The sequence below is a fragment of the Camelus bactrianus genome, chromosome 13 (genome assembly GCF_048773025.1).
Source record: "Camelus bactrianus isolate YW-2024 breed Bactrian camel chromosome 13, ASM4877302v1, whole genome shotgun sequence".
Classification (NCBI taxonomy): Eukaryota; Metazoa; Chordata; class Mammalia; order Artiodactyla; family Camelidae; genus Camelus; species Camelus bactrianus.
In genome coordinates this window covers 47,767,923-47,785,684 of record NC_133551.1, presented here as the reverse complement: position 1 = coordinate 47,785,684, position 17,762 = coordinate 47,767,923, and the positions used below count along the sequence as shown (strand labels likewise).

The window sequence follows — 17,762 nt, the reverse complement described above, 5'->3', positions numbered from 1 at the left end:
TTCAGCTGCTTCCAAATCTGCTCAAATTCCCATCTTTTCATATTACCAAATGGTGCAATTGCTCCCCCAATAACCTAGGGGTCATCTTTGATCCCTCTTTTCCTTTAAGCTATGTACCATTCCATTCCATTACCAAGTCAGGACCTTTTTAATTTTGAAATATTCTCTAATCGCCATCACTCCTCCTCACCCCCACACCAAACACTGACTTCTCTTACTTGGAAAACTCCTTTAGCCTTCTAACTGGTGTCCCTGCTTCCATTTTGTCCATAAGCCTTGAAGGAACCCAATGATTATTTTAGAAACTTAGATCGTATCAATTTCCTACTTAAAATTCTTCCCTGGCTTCCCATCACATTTAGAATAAAAGCCAAACTACTTTCCAAGGTCTCTGAGACCCTGCCCATCTCTGTCCTCACGGCATTCCACTCTCCTTAACTCACATCACTGAGGTCACCTGAATGTCCTGTTTTCCCTCTCACACGCCAATCTCTTTCTTGACTCAGACCCCTCCAATCTTCCTATGGTTGATTCCTTTCAGGCACTTGGTTCTCAGATCACATATTCCTGTTCTATTTTCTCTACAGTACTCACCACCATCTAAAATTGTATTAACTATTGACTTTATTATATTCATTCCTTGCCTGCTCATTCAGGATGAAAATTTCTTGGAAGCAAGTACTCCGTTCTGTCTTGTTTGTAATTGTATTCCTAGTTTCAAAAAACGGTGCCCAACATACAGTACCTACTCCCGAATTATCTTAGAATAAAGACTTTGTTTCCCCGAGCTCCCAGTCATCCGTGTGTGCACACAAGGGACATAGATACTTGGCCTAGAGCAGAAGAGATCCAGCTTCTGGCAAGAATCCTGGTGGGGTGGCGATGGAGGCTAGCTTGTCTGCAGAGGTCCTACGCCCAGATCTGCTGCTCTCTCCAGCCTCTTTCCCTCATTCTTCCACTCGGAGGTCAACAAGACCCGGCTGAAGCCTGCAACCTCCATGTCCTCACCCCAACTTGGGCTAAACAAAGCGGATCAGACTGAAAGGAGGACAGGGTGGGTAAGGTGGGGAAGACGTGAGATATAATAAATGATGAAAGTATAAGGTCCTGTTAGTGACCCTGCTGCCTTTGGGCAGGATTAGCGGGTGGCTGGAGCACGCAGGGTGGGGCAGTGGCTGCTGGGTGGGTAGGTGGGTGCGGCCCTTGGCTCCGCCCCCCTGCGCAGTAAGAAGTAGAAGCTGAGCGCGGTGATTGTGGCGTGGTGGTTCCAGGACATCAGACCTGCAACACATGCCGGTCTCAGCTCTGCGCATGTGTGGATCTGGACCCTCACGCAGTCCCAATGTGCAACCGATCCCAGCTTGAGATGGAGCAGGGGGCTGAGGGCCTGAGCCAGTGGCACGTGGCTCCGCCCCAGTACACAGAGGTGAGTCAGGGCGTCAGCCCTGGGGCCCTGCGTGGGGGCTGATGGAGTGGAGGCTGGGGAAGGGCGGGGCGGGGTGGGGGGTAGGCAGAAATCTGGAGGGTTAGGAGTCCGAGGGACAGGTTGGGAAGGGAGGGATGGGAAATTGAGAACATAAGACCCGTGCCATTTATTCAATTAACGTTCTCCAAGCATTAGCGTTAGGCACTGGGGGCTAAAGAGGTTCCGGTAACTTCTGATAGAGACTTTTGAGTACTCCGGGAAGAAGACAAAGTTAGGAAGTCAGCGGGAAGCAGACAGGGAGGGAAAAATTACTAAGTGCCGGGCCTTTGCCAGATCCTGGGAATAAGGTGGGGCGTTTACTGTAAGTTATTTTACCATTTTATTAATAAGTAGCTGAATGTTTGGAAGTGTACAAATTACTGTAAAGGAGAAGTACAGGCACCACAGGAACAAATAGCAGAGGTGTTTGATCTGATTTAGGATGTGGAGAAGACAGCTGAGGTTTTGGTCTGGGACCAGAGAACTGATTAGGTGAAGGGTTAGCAGATCCTGAGACCAGAAACAGAATGCCTCCACCTTGGAGGTAGTGAAAGATGGACTATGAAATCAAGGCCAAGAGAGGGATGGGAGACTGGCCAAGGAGAGGCAAGGCAGGGACCCTGGGCACCACTGAGATTACGCAGGGCATGAGTTGCTTATTCCAAGAGTAATGGGGAGCCATCTATGAGACATGATCAATCACAATTAGATTTGTATTTTTAAGAGTGCCCTGGCGGGTGTGGGCAGAATTCAAGGCAACAGTTAGAAATTGGATTAAAAATTTAGATAATCCAATCTAAAATCAAAATGGTGGCCTAACTAGAGAGGTGAGTGGAGACGGAGATGGAGTAGATCTTGGAGATGTTTTGGAGGTAGACACCACACAAATTGGTAATTACTTGGATCTGGGTGGTGAAGGAGGCATCCAGGACAACTTTCCAGATTTCTGGCTTACACAATTGGGTAAGAATAGCGGGGACGTTTTCTGAAATCAAAGAGTGATAAGGAACAAGATTAATAGTTTTTGTCCTCTGGAGGGGAGGTAGGTTGGTGGGTAGGTGGGCGGTAAAGATGATCATGATTTTGGGGCAGAGTCTGAAGTGCCTTGGGCTCTCCAAATGGATTGAGCATTAGGCAGCTGGAAGATTCAGGAGAGGTCTGCCCTGGAGCTATTGATCTAAGAATAATGACTATAAACAGAAATGGATTCATTAACATGAGAAAGATTGCCCTGAGAGTAGCATACGGGAAACCTGCAAAGGGAATTGCAAAGGAAGAAGGCCGGAGAGAAGGGAAGGAAAAAAACCAGGCAAGTGTGTCAATGTGTTCCTAAGGCCAAGGGAAGGAGACATTTCAAGACGAGTGTGGCTGGTAGTCTCAGAAGTTCATGAGAGGTCAAGCAAGGATTCTGACACGTGCTTGGACTTAGTAACAATGGAGATCGCCAGTGACCTTTATGAAAGCTGTTTCTGTGGCGAGATGGGGGCCACACCGAACTTGGAGGAATAGAAAGGCGAGGTAGTGGTAAAGATGTGTTTAGACATCTGCAAAGATGGTTGCCTGTGAGGGATCAGGAGAATAAAAGAGAGGAAAAAATGGCTGAGTACCCCGGAAATATCCGTCCAGTAGACAGTTATCCGGGGCCTATTATGTACCTACTTTATGCTAGTTACTAAGTGTATAGCGGTGAATCAAATGAATTGGAGCTCTGATAAAACAGATAAGAGGACAATTTTTTCCCCTCCATAGTCAAAACATTATCAGACCTGTCAGAATTGGTAATTTCTTAGTATCATCTTAGATGTAATTCTTTATTCAAATTCCCCTAGTTGTTCCTAAAATGTCCTTTCCAGCTAGTATGTCTAAACCAGGATCCAATTTAAGACCACACATTAGATCTGCTTATTATGTCTCTTGAGTCTCTTTGAAATTAGTATAGCTCTCTTTTTTCTGGACTGATTTTTTTGTTTTTCATGATCCTAACTTTTGTCCTTTGAATGATCCTTCTTGTGGATTTACCAGATTGCTTTCTCACGGTATAATGTAGCTTGATGTATCTCTTGTATTCCCTCTGAATTGAAGTCAAATTATAAAACTAATTGGATTCCTGATTTGGGGTAAGGATGTTTCACAGGTACAGTAGGCTTTGTCTTGCATTACGTCAGGAAGCACATCTGGTAACTTTGAGTGTGGCCCTTGAATTAGGATAGCGAAAAAGCCTCATCGATCTCTCTATTCAAACTTATCTTTTAGCCCTGTGGTCAGAAAGTAATCTGTAATGTTATCTTGGATGTATCCAAATGTCCAGTTCCCCACCAAGCATTCACTTTATGGGTTCCAACCAAATATTTTTTTCCCTTATTCCAAAGTTTCCTTAGAGATTGTAAAATGATTATCCAATTCCATCATTCCTTCTACATTTATTACTTTATATTCTTTTGTAAAGTAGGATTTTTCATAAACAAATGTAATCATTTGGTGATTCTGAAATAATAGTGTCCTGTTGGACGGAAAAAATGCTTCATTCTTTCAGTTCAATTCACAGTGTTCAAAGCTGGGGTAATGGCTGACCTGTTGTCATAGATTCAATCTATTAAAATCAATAATCATTCTTTTTGATTCTCAAATGGTCACAAATTTGGCTGGGGGGAACCCCTTCTGTCTCCCTTTTTAAACATGTGAAAAATTATAGTAAAATCTCTATACCATAAAAATATCATTATAACCGCGTTAAAGTGTATGGTTCAGTGGTATTAAACACACATCTGCATTATTGTGCAACCATTGCCACCACCTATGTCCAGAACTTTTCTCATCTTCCCAAACTGAAACTTCCTTAACCATTAAAATAGTAACTTCCCAATTCTCCCTGCCCCTCCCAGCTCCTCCAGTCCCTGGCAATCACTATTCTATCTCTTTGAATTTAACTTAAATATCTCATAAACAGAATCATACATTATTTGTCCTTTTGTGACTGGCTTATTTTGCTTAGCTTGATGTCTTAATGTTGAAGCATCTGTCAAAATTTCCTTCCATTTTAAGGCTGATTGATAATCTGTTTGTATATACCACATTTTGTTTATCTATTCGTCTGTTGATGGACACAGATTGTTTCTGCATTTTACCTACTGTGAATAATGCCGCTTTGAACATAGGTGTACAAATATCTATTCCAGTCTCTGCCTTCAATTCTTGTAGGTATGTACCCAGAAGTGGAATTGCTGGATCACATGCTAATCCCATTTTTAAGCACCATGCTGTTTCTATAGCAGCTGCACCGTTTTAACAGTCTCACCAGCAGTATGCAAGGATTCCAGTTTCTCCACAACTTGCCAATACTTTCTTTTTTTAATAATCATTTTATTGGGTGTGAAGTGGTATTCCATTGTGGTTTTGATTTTCATTTCCCTAATGATTTAGTGATGTTGAGCATGTTACCATGTGCTTGTTGGCTATTTGTATGTCTTTGGAGTGTCTATTTAAGTCCTTTGCCCCTTTTTGAGTCAAGTTTTTATGGTAAGTTTTAGGAGTTCTCTATATATTCTGGATATTAATCCCTTTTCAGATATATGACTTGCAAATGATTTCTCCCAGTTAGTGGGTTGCCTTTATACTCAGTTGGTAGTGTCTTTTGATGCACACAAGTTTTTAATTTTGAAGTCTAATTTTGCCTATTTTTTCTTTTGTTGCCTGTGCCTTTGGTGTCATCTGAGAAATCATTGCCAAAACCAATGGCATGAAGCTTCTCCCTATGTTTTCTTCTAAGAGTTTTATAGTTGGCTATTACACTTAGGATTTTGATCTGTTTTGAGTTAATTTTTGTACATGGGGTTACATAAGGGTCCAATGTCATTCTTTTGCGTGTGGATGTCTAATTATACCAGTGCCATTTATTGAAAAGACTGTTCTTTCCTCATTGACTGATCTTGGCATCCTTTGACAGTCATTTGGTCATATATGTGAGGGTTAATTCCTGGGCTTTATTCCTTTCTGTTGGTGAATTGATCTGTCCTTAATACCAATACTGCACTGTTTTGATTACTGTAGCTTTATAGTAAGATTTGAATCAGGGAGTGTGAATTTTCCAATTTTGTTCGTACTTTCCAAGATTGTTTATGACTATTTGGGGTCCCTTGGGATTCTGTATGAATTTAAAGAGTGGATTTTTCTATTTTTGCAAAAAACGTATTTTGATAGGGATTACACTGAAACTGTGTATTGTTTTGGGTAACTATTGAGCCCTCCAATCCGTGAACATAAGATTATGTCTTTTCATTTTTTTATGTCTTCTTTAATTTTTTTCAGTAGTGTTTTATAGTTTTAGTGATTAAGTTAAACTCATTATTTCTAAGTTTATTTTTGATGCCATTGTAAATTGAATTTTTTTCTTTTCTTTTTAGATTGTTCATTGTATAGAAACACAACTGATTTTTGAGTGTTGAATTTGTATTATGCTACTTTGCTGAATTTATTTATTAGTTCTAACAGGCTTGTGCGTGTGTGTATGTAACTTTTAGGATTTTCTACATATAAGATTGTATCATCTGGGAACAGAGATAGTTTTACTTTTCCAATTTGGATGACTTTGTTTTTTGAATAATTGCTCTGGCTAGTACTTCCAATAGTGTTGAATAGAAGTGGTGAACGCAGGCATCCTTGCCTTTTTCCTAATCTTAGAGGAAAAGCATTCAGTCTTTTACCACTGCGTGTGATGTTAGCAGTGGATTCTTCATAAATGCCTTTTATGATGTTGGAAGTTTCTTTCCATTCCTAATTTTTTTAGTGTTATTAATCATGAAAGGGTATTGAATTTTTTTTTGAATGCTTTTTCTACATCAATTTAGATGATGTGTTTTTTCACCTTTATTTTACTTCTATAATATATCACATTGATTGATTTTTGTGTGTTGAATTAGTCTGGCATTCCTGGGATAAATCCCTCTTGATCATGTTATATAATCTGCTTAATATACTGGTGGGTTTGGTTTGCTGGGGTTTTGTTGTTGTTGTTGTTGAGGATTTTCACGTCTATATTTATAAAAGATATTGGTCTGTATTTTTCTTTACTTGTGATGTCTTTGTCTGGCTTTGGGATCAGGTCAATGGCCAGCTCATGGAATGGATTAGGAAGTAGTCCCCCTGTTTAATTTTTTTATAGAATTAGAGAAGCACTGACGTTCTTCTTTAAATGTTTAGTAGAATTTACCTTGAAGTCATCAAGTTCAGGGCCTTTCTTTGTCCTGGAAGCTTTTGATTACTGATTCCGACTCCTTAATAGTTACGGGTCTGTTAATTTCTATTTTTTCATCATTCAGTTCTGGTAGGTATTATCTATGATTTTATCCATTTCATTTAGGTTTTCCAATTTGTTGGCATGCAACTATTCATAGTACTCGCTTATAGTCCTTTTCATTTCCATAGAATTAGTAGTAATGGCCTCATTTTCACTTCTGGTATCAATAATTTGAGCCTTCTCTTTTCTTCATCAGTCTAGCTAAAGGTTTGGCAATTTTGTTAATCTTTCCAAAGAACTAACTTTTGGTTTCATTAATATGTCTCTAATATTTCCTTCCCTCTGCTGACTTTGGGGTTAGTTTGTTCTTTATCTAGTTCCTTAAGGGGTAAAACTAGGTTGTTGGTTTGAGATCTTTTAAAATTGTAAGCATTTATGCTATAAAGTTCCTCTTAGCACTGCTTTTGCTATACCTTGTAAGTTTTTAAATGTTGTTTTCATTTTCATTAGTCTCACATATTTTCTAATTCCCCTTGTGGTTTCTTTTTTGACCATTGGTTGTTGAAGAGTATGTTGTTTAATTCTACAAATTTGGAGATTTTCCAGTGTTCCTGCCATTATTGATTCCCAGCGATCTTTTGAAATCTATTAAGCCTTAATTTGTGACCTAACGTATGATCTGTTCTGGAGAAGGTTGTACCATGTGCACTTGAAGAATGTGGATTCTGTTGTTGGGTAGAGTGTTCTGTATATGTTCGTTATACCTAGTTGGTTTACTGTGTTCAAGTTCTCTGTTTCCCTACTTATCTTCTGATCTATTCGTTTATAGTAGGGTATGGACGTCTCCAAATATTATTTAGCACGGTCTATTTGTCCCTTCAATTCTGCCAGATTTTGCTTCATATATTTTGATGGTCTATTATTAGGTGTGTATATGTTTATAATTGTTTATCTTCCTGCTGTATTGAAACGTCTATTAATATATAATATTCTAAAGTCTATTACATTTGATAACCACTACTTTAGCCATGCCCATTCTTGTTTACTATTTCCATAGAATATCTTTTTCTATCCTTTCAGTCTACTTTTGTCTCTGGATCTAAAGTAATCTCTTACAAACTATATACAATTAAATCATGTTTCTTTTAATACATTCTTCCAGTTTCTGTCTTGATTGGAGTTTAAAACGTTTATATTTAGAGTAATTACTGATAAGTTGGGACTTCTGTAAATTTGCTATTTGTTTTCTATATGCCTTTTAGCTTTTCGTGTCTTTTCTTTCCTGTATTATGTCTTTTGTGTTTAATTGATTTTTTTTGTAATGAAACTTTAATTCCTTTCTCATTTCTTTTTGTATATATTCTATAGCTATTTTCTTTGTTTACTATGGGGATTACTTTTAACATCCAAACATGACTTATAACACTCTAATTTGAATTGATACCACTTTAATAGTATACAAAGACTGCCCTATCCACTTTATGCATTGTGTGTCTAAAAATATAGACAAATAACAGTTTTTAAGAATATATTAGTTTCTGAGAAAACAATTTTCCTTCATTTTCATACTCACAACACTTACGACACAAGATATGTAGGTTTTCTGCACCAAGCAACACTGACACAAACTGCTTGGAATTAGTGCCCAATCCCACAGGTTAAGGGTTTAATCTCACAGACTGCTCCTACCCCCTGCTTCAGACAGAAGTCCAGGTTGTCACCTGAGCTTCTGACCAATAGGCTAAAAATCAGTGTTTCTATAACCCCCTCCTCAGGTCTGATAATTTTCTAGAGCAGCTCACAGAACCCAGGAAAACAGTTTACATACTATTTCTTTTTTTTTTTTTTTTATCACAAATGACATTTTAAAGATTACAGTTGAACAGCCAGATAGAGAGATACATAGAGGGTGAGGTATGGAGAAGGGGCACAGAGATTCCATTCTGTCTCTGGGCACAACACCCTCCTAGTACCTTCAGGTGTTCAACAACCCAGAAGCTCTCTGAACTCTATACTTCGGGGATTTTTATGGAGGCTTTATCATGTAGATATGTAGATATGATCAATTATTAACTCATTTTCTAGCCCCTCTCCCCTCTGGGGAATAAGGGATGGGGCCAAAAATTACAAGCTTCTAATCATGGATTGATCTTTCTGGTGATCAGCTTACCAAGAGTCACCTCATTAGAACAAAAGATGCTCTTATCACCCAGGAAATTCCAAAGGATTTAGAAACTCTGTGTCAGGAACTGAGGCAAAGACCAATTTACAGATTTCTTATTCCACCATTAGTCTCTTAAATCATGTAGCAAATGATTTGACCTACCAGACCCTATTACCATTTCTTGCAGGGCAGTTCAGGGCTAATGGTAATGAGCTCCTTCAGCTTTTGTTCATCTAGGAATGACTTAATTTCTCCTTCATTCTTCAAGGACAGTTTTGTGAGATATAAAATTCTTAGTTAGACAGTTTCTTCCAGCATTTTGAATATATCAGCTCATTGCCTTTTGGCATCCAAGGTTTCTGATGAGAAATCTGCTGATAATCTTACTTGGGATCCCTTATATGTGATGAATTACTTCTCCCTTGCTACTCTTAAGGTTCTCTTTGTCTTTGGACACTTTGATTATAATGTGTCTCAGTGTGGATTTCTTTGAGTTTATTCTACCTGAAGTTCATTGAGCTCCTTGGAGGTCTATATTCATGTTTTTCATCAAATTTGAGATATTTTCAGCCATTATTTTTTTCAAGCAATCTCTGCCCCTTTCTCTCTTCTAAGACTCCCACAGCGCATATGCTGGTCTTTTGTCTCACAGGTCACTTATGCACTCTGTTCAGTTTTCTTCAGTCTCTTTTCTTCCTGTTCTTCAACTTGACAATTTCAATTGTCTTATCTTCAAATTAGTTGATTTTTTTGCCTGCTCAAATCCACTTCTGAATCCTTCTAGTCAGTTTTTCATTTTAGTTATTATATTTTTCAGATCCAGAGCTTGTTTTTTAGTTTCTCTTTAGGTTTTCTACCTCTTTATAAAAATTTACATTTTGTACACACATCATTTTCATAACTTTGTCCACATCTTCTTTTAACTCTTTGAAGTTTTTTAAGACAGTTGTTTTAAATTCTTTGTGTAGTAAGTTCACCATCTGGTCTTTCTCAGAGACATTTCTGGAGTTTTTTGTATATTTTCCTTGAATGGGTCATACAATCCTGTGTCTTTTTCTCTTGTGATACTTTTTTGTTGAAAACTGGACATCTAAGTCTTATAATGTGGCAACTCTGGCAATCAGATTCTTCCTCTTCCTCCGGGTTTGCTCTTTTTGTTTTTTGTTTGTTTACATTTTTTTTTTAAATTGATGTATGTTTTCTCTGTGCCAAGATCAGCCTGAGATGTAAACTTAAGGTTTTCTCAGATGTCTTCTGGGCCTGCAATCTTTTCTTCAGTATGGGTGGTGACTTTCCAAATTCCCTGGTATATGTGGTTGCTTGTGAATATACTATTCTTAAATATCTGGTTCCCAAAAGGTGAAAAAGGGAAAAGTGAAGGGGGAAAGAAACAGGTGCTAGTCCTTTTAAGTACCCTGGAATCCTGTCAGTTGTAGGAGTGTCTTGTATCAACGGCAGTGGGAGCTGCAATAATAGCTTCCCACCTCTGTGTCTGCACCTCATGCTCAGAAGCAGCAATTAGCCATCAGAATAGATTCCCCAATGTTTGGAGCACAAGGTTTTTATTGTCCACTCTGGCTCAAACAAGCTGAGGCAAGCTGCTCCAGAAACAGTTTCCTGGTATAGGACTCAGGGTGTTTTGGGGTAGCCACTACCTATGTAAGAGCTGAAAGTGAAATTCACTGAAGTTTACCTTCCAAACCTTGGAAGTCACAAGCATTTAATAGACTCTATTGCTCCAAAGTAATTACATCAAGCAAATTCTGCAGGTATAATTGTTATCTTGGTGGGGATGTAGTTTCCTTGTGCTTCCTACTCTGCCATCTTCCCTGGCATCACTTCCTGTGTTCTTTTAACATAATTCTAATGATCTTAGAAAGTTCCTTTATTTTCTGGCACAATAAAGATGCACCAGGCTCACTTATTCCTGCCTTATTCCTGATTGGAGTCAGGAAATTCTCCAAGGATGACTCTTCCTTTTAGTAAAGACTGGAATTGAAGGCCAAAATCAGTGCATGAAGGTTTTGTGTTTGTGTAGAGTCTTTCCTATTTAAATATAGCATTATTTTTATTTCTGATTTTTATAATTTCACTAATGCTGAAAATCTTGATTACTCAAAGTATTATTTTAAAACCATTTTATTATGAAAAATAACACTGAAATGGAGAAATGAATATAAGTATACAGCTTAATGGATTATTACAAAATAAAGACCTTTGAAACACTGTCAGCACTGCAGGAGCCCCTGCAGTTCCTCTTATCATTGCCCCCTCCCTCCCCTCTAATATTATTCATAGCCTATTGTCTGGACACAACTTCTTTGAATTCTTCTATTTCTGCCCCGTGGTGCTCCTGTCGTTGATGTAAAAGCTGCAATTGCTTTCTTAAATTTTGCTTTCTTTTTAAAAAAAAAATTGTGTTTGAATGTTGTTAACTTTTCCTTGATCTGTGGCAACACTTTTCTGGTGAATTTTCCATTTTCTTTTGAGAAATTATCATCTTTAATCTATTTTGATGTTTTAGTATCTCCTATGGATACTGTATTTTTTACTCATGTCTGGTTTCGTATTTGAATGGATTGGTCTTTTCTGGACCCTCCCAATGGAGGAGAAGATGGGAGATGATGGGGTAGCAATTCTAGTTTCTCAGCTCAAGAGCTCTCTCTGTTGCTACAGTAATTAACAACTTTGAAATATATGATTCTTGGCTCCTATCCTGTTTCAAGAGGTTCTAGCTTCTTTTTCCCATTCATACCAGTCAGTCACCAAGGAACACTGCCCTTGACTTCCAAGACAATCCCCAACGCTTTAAAAATTTTTTCTTACCTCCTCTAATGCTTGATCTCAGACCTGCCCACAACATTCCCACTCAGGTGAGAGCCTCTTCCATAGGTGAATATTTGCAAATGCTTTCTCAAGTTTTGCAAAATCCAAGACCTATCTGAACCCTCCATTCTTCTCACCTTTGTGGCTTTCTGAACCCGTTCTGCTGGTTTGGGATGGTCTTTCACCCTCCCCTTAAACATAAACATAATCGGGAATTTGAAGGTTTTTCTCGGAGTTTTGCTGATGGCATAAGTTGTGGACTATTTTATTTGCTATTTGTGCTTTTTTGGAAAGAAAACCAAAAACATGCCAAGCAGGAAAAGTGGTGAGAATCACATCTAGGCTTCCATTGTGCTTCTATCAACCAGAATTGCATTTTAGAAAGCCCAAACTAGAGAATGGCCTGGAGGAGGGATAATTCAGGCAAGAGATGATGGAGCCTGGATTAGGGTGGGATCTGAAAATGGGGAGAAGGGACATGTGGAACTGGAATTTGCGCTAGGGTAACTTCCACCTGACTTCCTCTCTCCAAGGATACTGAGAAGACAATATCCATCTTGGGCATGTCTTCATCTCCTGGAAGCAGTGGAGTGCACACCTCTTGGAACCATGGTGCATCAGGCATTAAACACATCCCTCAGTGCACAGAACTGGAGAGGATCTCCTTGGTCTCTGCTGAGGCACCCAGGCAGAATGCAAGTGAAATGGGGCCATCGTTCAGTATGTCGCTGCCTGACCATGGTGCGAACTACTGCCCACAAATGACTTTCACTCCTTCCCAGATGACTTACAGTCAGGGAATGTCTTCCTCCCAGCCAGGAATGATGATTTTCAAGGAGCCCCAAGAGATGCCCTTAGGAGATCCCAATATTCCAGGGATGGCCATGACCTTTAGTGGAAATCTAATTATGCCCCCCAGTGAACTGCCAGTCTCACCTCCCAGTGGAATCCCAATGATGTCCCACGTCAGAGTGCCAACAATGCCTTATTCTGTCCTCCCAACAGTACCTTCTAATGGAGACTCTTTAGCACCTAAAATGTTATTGCATCCAACCATGCCTCCCACTGAGGCCCAGGCAATGCTCCCCTCTTTGGCTCAGATGTTGCCTCCTAGAGATCCCCATGACTTTGGGATGCCCCCTGCTGGGCCCTCATCCTTGCTGACTTTGGAATCCCAAGGCTCTTTTGTGAGTCAGCCAGTCTCCCAGGAAAACTCCTTCCTACTTGAGCAACCCTTACCAGCTCCAGGGACAGCAGAGCAGAACCCCAGGGCCCAGGAAAGGGCTCCCAGGAAGAGATCCCCAGTTTCAAGGCCTTACTGCTGCGAGTATGAGAACTGTGGAAAAGCTTATACTAAGCGCTCCCACCTCGTGAGTCACCAGCGCAAACACACAGGTAAATGAGGTCTCAGAAGGTGGGGTGGTGGAGGAAACTCTAGAGGTATCAGAAGGAGGGGGACCCTGGTTTGTAATGGTTTGGGATTAGCTCAACGTCCTCCCAGTTTGGGTTCTCAAGCTCTATTGGCCCCACCAACTTGCTTTCCCACAGCCCAGTATGACTGTGCTAAGATGGTGCTGTCTCCTCAGGGCTTTCCTATGGTTTACCTTTTGATTCCTCAACTTTGACTGCTCTGCTTAAAGTCCGACCCCTCCCTTCCCAATGGCTGGCATATTCCTCTACTTAATTCCTTCTCTCCCTTGTCATCCCCTAGGTGAGAGGCCCTATAAATGCACGTGGGAAGCCTGTACATGGTCCTTCTTCCGTTCCGATGAACTTGGAAGACATACTCGGATACACACCAGACACCGACCACATAAATGTGACCAGTGTGGCCGACAGTTCATGAGATCTGACCATCTCCGACAACACCAAAGGACTCATATGCGGGTGCCAATATCCTCGGACCCACAGGCCAACAATGGACATATGTCTGGTCCTCCTCCTATTCCTGGTCTTTAGGTTATTCTCCTCTTCCCCTCATTTTGGCCTCTCCACCCAGATCCTGCCTGCCTCTGACCAGCTAGTCTCTTTGGTAGGTGTAGGCTTAGGTGAAGAGAAAGATTATGAGGCAGTGTTGTTGAAGCCCATATGAGCTCTGGACCCAGTCAGGGACTCCTCAAAAACTGTCTTGGATGTCCTCATATCTCTGGGACCACCTGCTTCTGCCAAGTTTAGCCACATGGGAAGATGGAGCAAAGTAGAGATTGGGAGCGTTATTAAAAAGCTCATTATCTTCTGTCACTCCCAGCTTGAAACCCTTTAGTGACTCTCCTTTGCCGGCTACATAAAATCCAAGTTCCATAGTTCCCAGAGCTAGACTATGTTCAAATCCTGAATTTACCAATTATTAGCCATGAGACCTTGGGAAAGGTCTTTGATCATTATGCCAGGTTTCTTCTGTTAAATGAGACAAATAGTGTTGGACTGTTTTAAATACATCTTAGTCCAGAATCAGATTCTCTCTGGCACTCACCAAGCATGTGCCCAGAGTTTGTCTCCTCCCATCATTTCCAGACTTGGATGGATGGATGGAATGCCCCCCAGAGGATGTGGGACCTGGCATGTCAAGCAGCCACTAGAAACCCAGGAATGTGGAGAAGTTAATGCTCCTGGGGTGATATTTGACAAACGGGAGAAAGCCAGGCAGATAAATTCCCTCTTCTCTTCGTTCCTGAACTAGTGCAAGGCACATTTCTCCACACAGTACAGCCAATGGAAAAGCCTCCCAAGTAGCCAGTGGACATACCTTCTGTGCCTCTTCGAGGCTTGTTGTGAAGCAGACTCAACTTGCTGTTACCTTGCGTTACCTCCCATTCTTCCTTGGCTTGCTTCCTTTTTCCCACTCTAAAATGCCGTGGGTTGGCATTGCTCAAATAAAACATCGGTACTTAGTTCTTGTTCTAGGCTCCGTTTTCTAGGTGACTTTGGGGTGGAGGACAATCAACTGGGGGAGAGAAGGATGAACCCCACTGTAACTTCCCCTTTCCCCCATGAAGCCCAGGTACCTGGATTCCTAAATATCAGGCATTACAGGGCCTGTCTGCCCTGCCTTTCTCATAGGGTTGAGAGTATAATGACTATCCTGACAACTCAGTCAGGTAGTTCAGAACATTATTTCTGGACTTCTTAGCTGTTTTACTGAACAGCAAACTAATAGGAACTTGCCAAAGTTCTCAAGTGGCAGAGCTGGGATCTCAACCAGGATCTGTCCTCTCCAGAGGTACATCTCTTACCTTAGAGATGGTGCCTTCTATGGGTGTCTCCTGTGCCCATTTTGTTGCCCAGCATCTCCAGGTGATGGTCACAGTGAAATGGATCAAGTCTGGTTCCTGTGGCCCAGGGATCATCTTGGTCTCAGGGCTGAGAGGTCCACTTTGGTGGTAGTCATGGAGAGGAGGGGGCACTTAAAGGGGGAAAGTCAGAAAGGCTTTCTGGAGGAGGTGATCAGTAAGCCAGGGTATGTAACAGCTAGTAATCCTTTAAATGTTGGGAAGGAAACTGAGCAGATGAAGAGGAAAGAGAATTCCAGGCAGAGAGAAGCTAGACCTGGCAACTACTCAGAGAAGAATCCGCCTACAAGTTTCCATTTATTTGACAACTATTCCTGAGCCCACAATACAGAGAATGCCATGGCTATGGGGACAACTCATGGTAGGGGACAGAGACAATGGAAGTGTGTATCAGGGAAGAAAGACTGAAAGACTCTCAAGGAGGTGCTGAGTCAGACCTAAAGAGTTCATGGGGGTTAGCTGGACTTCCCATTTCCTGGACGTCTACCCTTAGTCATGTCTTGTGCTGGACACTAAGGACTTGGAGAGCATGACTGTGCCTTGCTGCAAGGCAGAAAAATTACAGACAAAAATTCTGAAAGTGCTCAATGTTGTCAAAGAGAAGAGCCAAACCTCTGTGGACTTAAACTTATTCCAGGCATCTGGGGGAGTCCCATGGCCTTGGCTGTGCCTGCCCATTCCACCTCCACCTTGACCCTGTCCTGCATGGCCACCTTGGAGGTCTGTTTCCTTAGCTGCTCCAGCATACTTGGGCCTGGCATCCCCATGGCTTCCACCCAGATTCCTAGAGAGGAGAGTGGATATGAAAAACAAAATTGGGGTAGGGGGTGCAAGTCTTGTGACCCAATTACTGGCCCTAGGGACAGCAGTCTCAAGTACCCAAATGTCTTTCATTCTCACCTGGGCTTTAACTCCCTTTTATGGAGCAGGGCATCTCAGGCTCAAGGGCTAAGGCTAGTCCCTGTCCACCCCTCACCTGATTCACACAGCCCTGCTGGTAGGGTCATCAGACCTACCTGTTGCTTGTTGGGATGGTCTCTTGGTGACCCATCACTTTTGCTGAGGAATAGAAGCAGGTAGGAACCAGAGTGGGCACCAGTGTGCGATGTATGCTACAGTGGTGGGCAAAACAGAACCTTCCATCAATCCTTCCATCAGGCCCAACCAAGATGGGCTTCTCAAATAATCCTCTGTCCATTATAATTATAATCTATTATATCCTATATAATCCTATTACAATCCTCTGTCTCTGGGTTAGCCTTTCCTGCACTTAGCCCAGATTGGAGACACTAAGATCCAGGTGACCTCTTGACCACTGTATCCCCAGCACCAAGACCCCTGGATCAACGAAACTGGGAATATAGAAGAGTCCATTAGGAGGCTCAGACAGAAGTCCTCCTGGCTCTCTAGAGTATACCCTAATGAGCTAATGGGGCATCTTTTTCTGGCTCGGCAGCCACTGGGGCTCCTGGATACATTGAATTCTCCAGGCAGGCCCGATTACCCTACTTGCAGTGGCCTAGATCACTGGTCACTCAGCCTGGTCACAACCTCTCAGTGTCTGGCTCACTGAGGCCATGATGGGGTAGACTGTGCTGCTCAGTCAGACCCTGAAGGATCAAGGGGTGGAGCTGAGGAGTCCAGGTCCACATCAGTGTCCTATTTGTGATCTTTCAGGCCCAACCATAATAAGACTTTGGCAGACCTTAGGCCAGAAGCAGCCCTCCCCACACTGGATTTGGTCAGAGCCACGCACTGCAGTTTTCTGGAGGGATTTGCTTGCAATAACTCACCACACCTGCATATTGAGGACTTTGGTTGAAGCATTTTTCTCCCATCTGAGTACTTGTCCACTCCTAGAATTTCCCTCCTTTTCCTTCCTATCCCTCCTCCATAAAAAGGTAGGAGTCTTTTGTTGGAGGCAATGAGAGAATTGCCCCCGCCTGTGCAGCAGTCCCGGAGCCCCTGCCTGGTGCTGTCTCATGGGGAAGGAAGCAACACTGGAGAGCTGGCACCTCTTCTTTTTGCTCCCTGCTTGCTCTCCAGCAGTAAGTGGATAAAGGCTTGATTTGTACTTTCAGTTGGGCTCATTGTGCTAACTGATCATCTCAGTCCTGAGGGCATAGCACTGGGTGATGGGCTGTCACAGGTGGTTATTTTTTAAACACATATCTTATATATATTAATTCATATCACCCAAATACAAGAGTAAGGAATGATATTTAAAACCATGTCTGGGTCTCCTGAAGACCCAGGGCTCTAGCTTCTGGGGCCTCTGTGTGGTGACTGAGGAGGGTCAAGTAGAACTACAAATGTTGTAGGCAAACTGAAGCCCTGGGATTTGTGGTCTGCTCCCTCTTAGTGCTCTGGGTGGAATGTGCTTTGCAAAGTGCCCCCTTGGAAATGAGCAGTGGAACAGATCACATCCTTGGCTTTACGCAGACCTTTCTCCCAGGGAAATATCATCCAAGTTGGCAGTTGGATGAGAATCCAAGTAAGACCTAAGAGGACAGGACCTGTAGAGTTGGGAGAAGGACCTAGATAGCTTGGGAAGATGGCTAAGCTCTTCAGAAGCAGGTGTCCAGCCATGCCCAGGCCAGGAAAACAGACCACAGGTCCCTGCTGCTGCAGGCATGTCAGCAGAAGCTGTGATGGGAAGGCCCCGAGGGCCTATGGAAAGGATAGGTCCTTCCCCTGGCACCCAGTACTTGACCCCTCTCTTCTCCTCCAACGCCACCACCCCTGTGTCCTGACAGCATATTGAGAAGACAGAGGGGAAAGGGA

General features: G+C 42.0%; 1 protein-coding gene across 1 annotated transcript; it reads left to right on the top strand.

Annotated features, from left to right (window-relative positions):
• The first annotated feature begins 1,342 nt into the window (after window positions 1-1,342).
• On the top strand, window positions 1,343-14,562 carry LOC105064108 (Krueppel-like factor 17). Its single transcript, XM_010948925.3, has 3 exons — window positions 1,343-1,426; window positions 12,222-13,083; window positions 13,400-14,562. The coding sequence occupies exons 1-3, from the start codon at window positions 1,343-1,345 to the stop codon at window positions 13,645-13,647; spliced, it is 1,194 nt and encodes a 397-aa protein (XP_010947227.1). The 3' UTR covers window positions 13,648-14,562.
• The last annotated feature ends 3,200 nt before the right edge of the window (window positions 14,563-17,762 follow it).

Bases quoted from the DNA above. Each gene is read 5' to 3' on its own strand.
- LOC105064108 (XM_010948925.3), top strand. From the start codon at position 1,343: ATGTGCAACCGATCCCAGCTTGAGATGGAGCAGGGGGCTGAGGGCCTG. The intron at 1,427-12,221 runs GTGAGTCAGGGC...CCTCTCTCCAAG, and splicing joins CTCCGCCCCAGTACACAGAG to GATACTGAGAAGACAATATC. The intron at 13,084-13,399 runs GTAAATGAGGTC...GTCATCCCCTAG, and splicing joins TCACCAGCGCAAACACACAG to GTGAGAGGCCCTATAAATGC.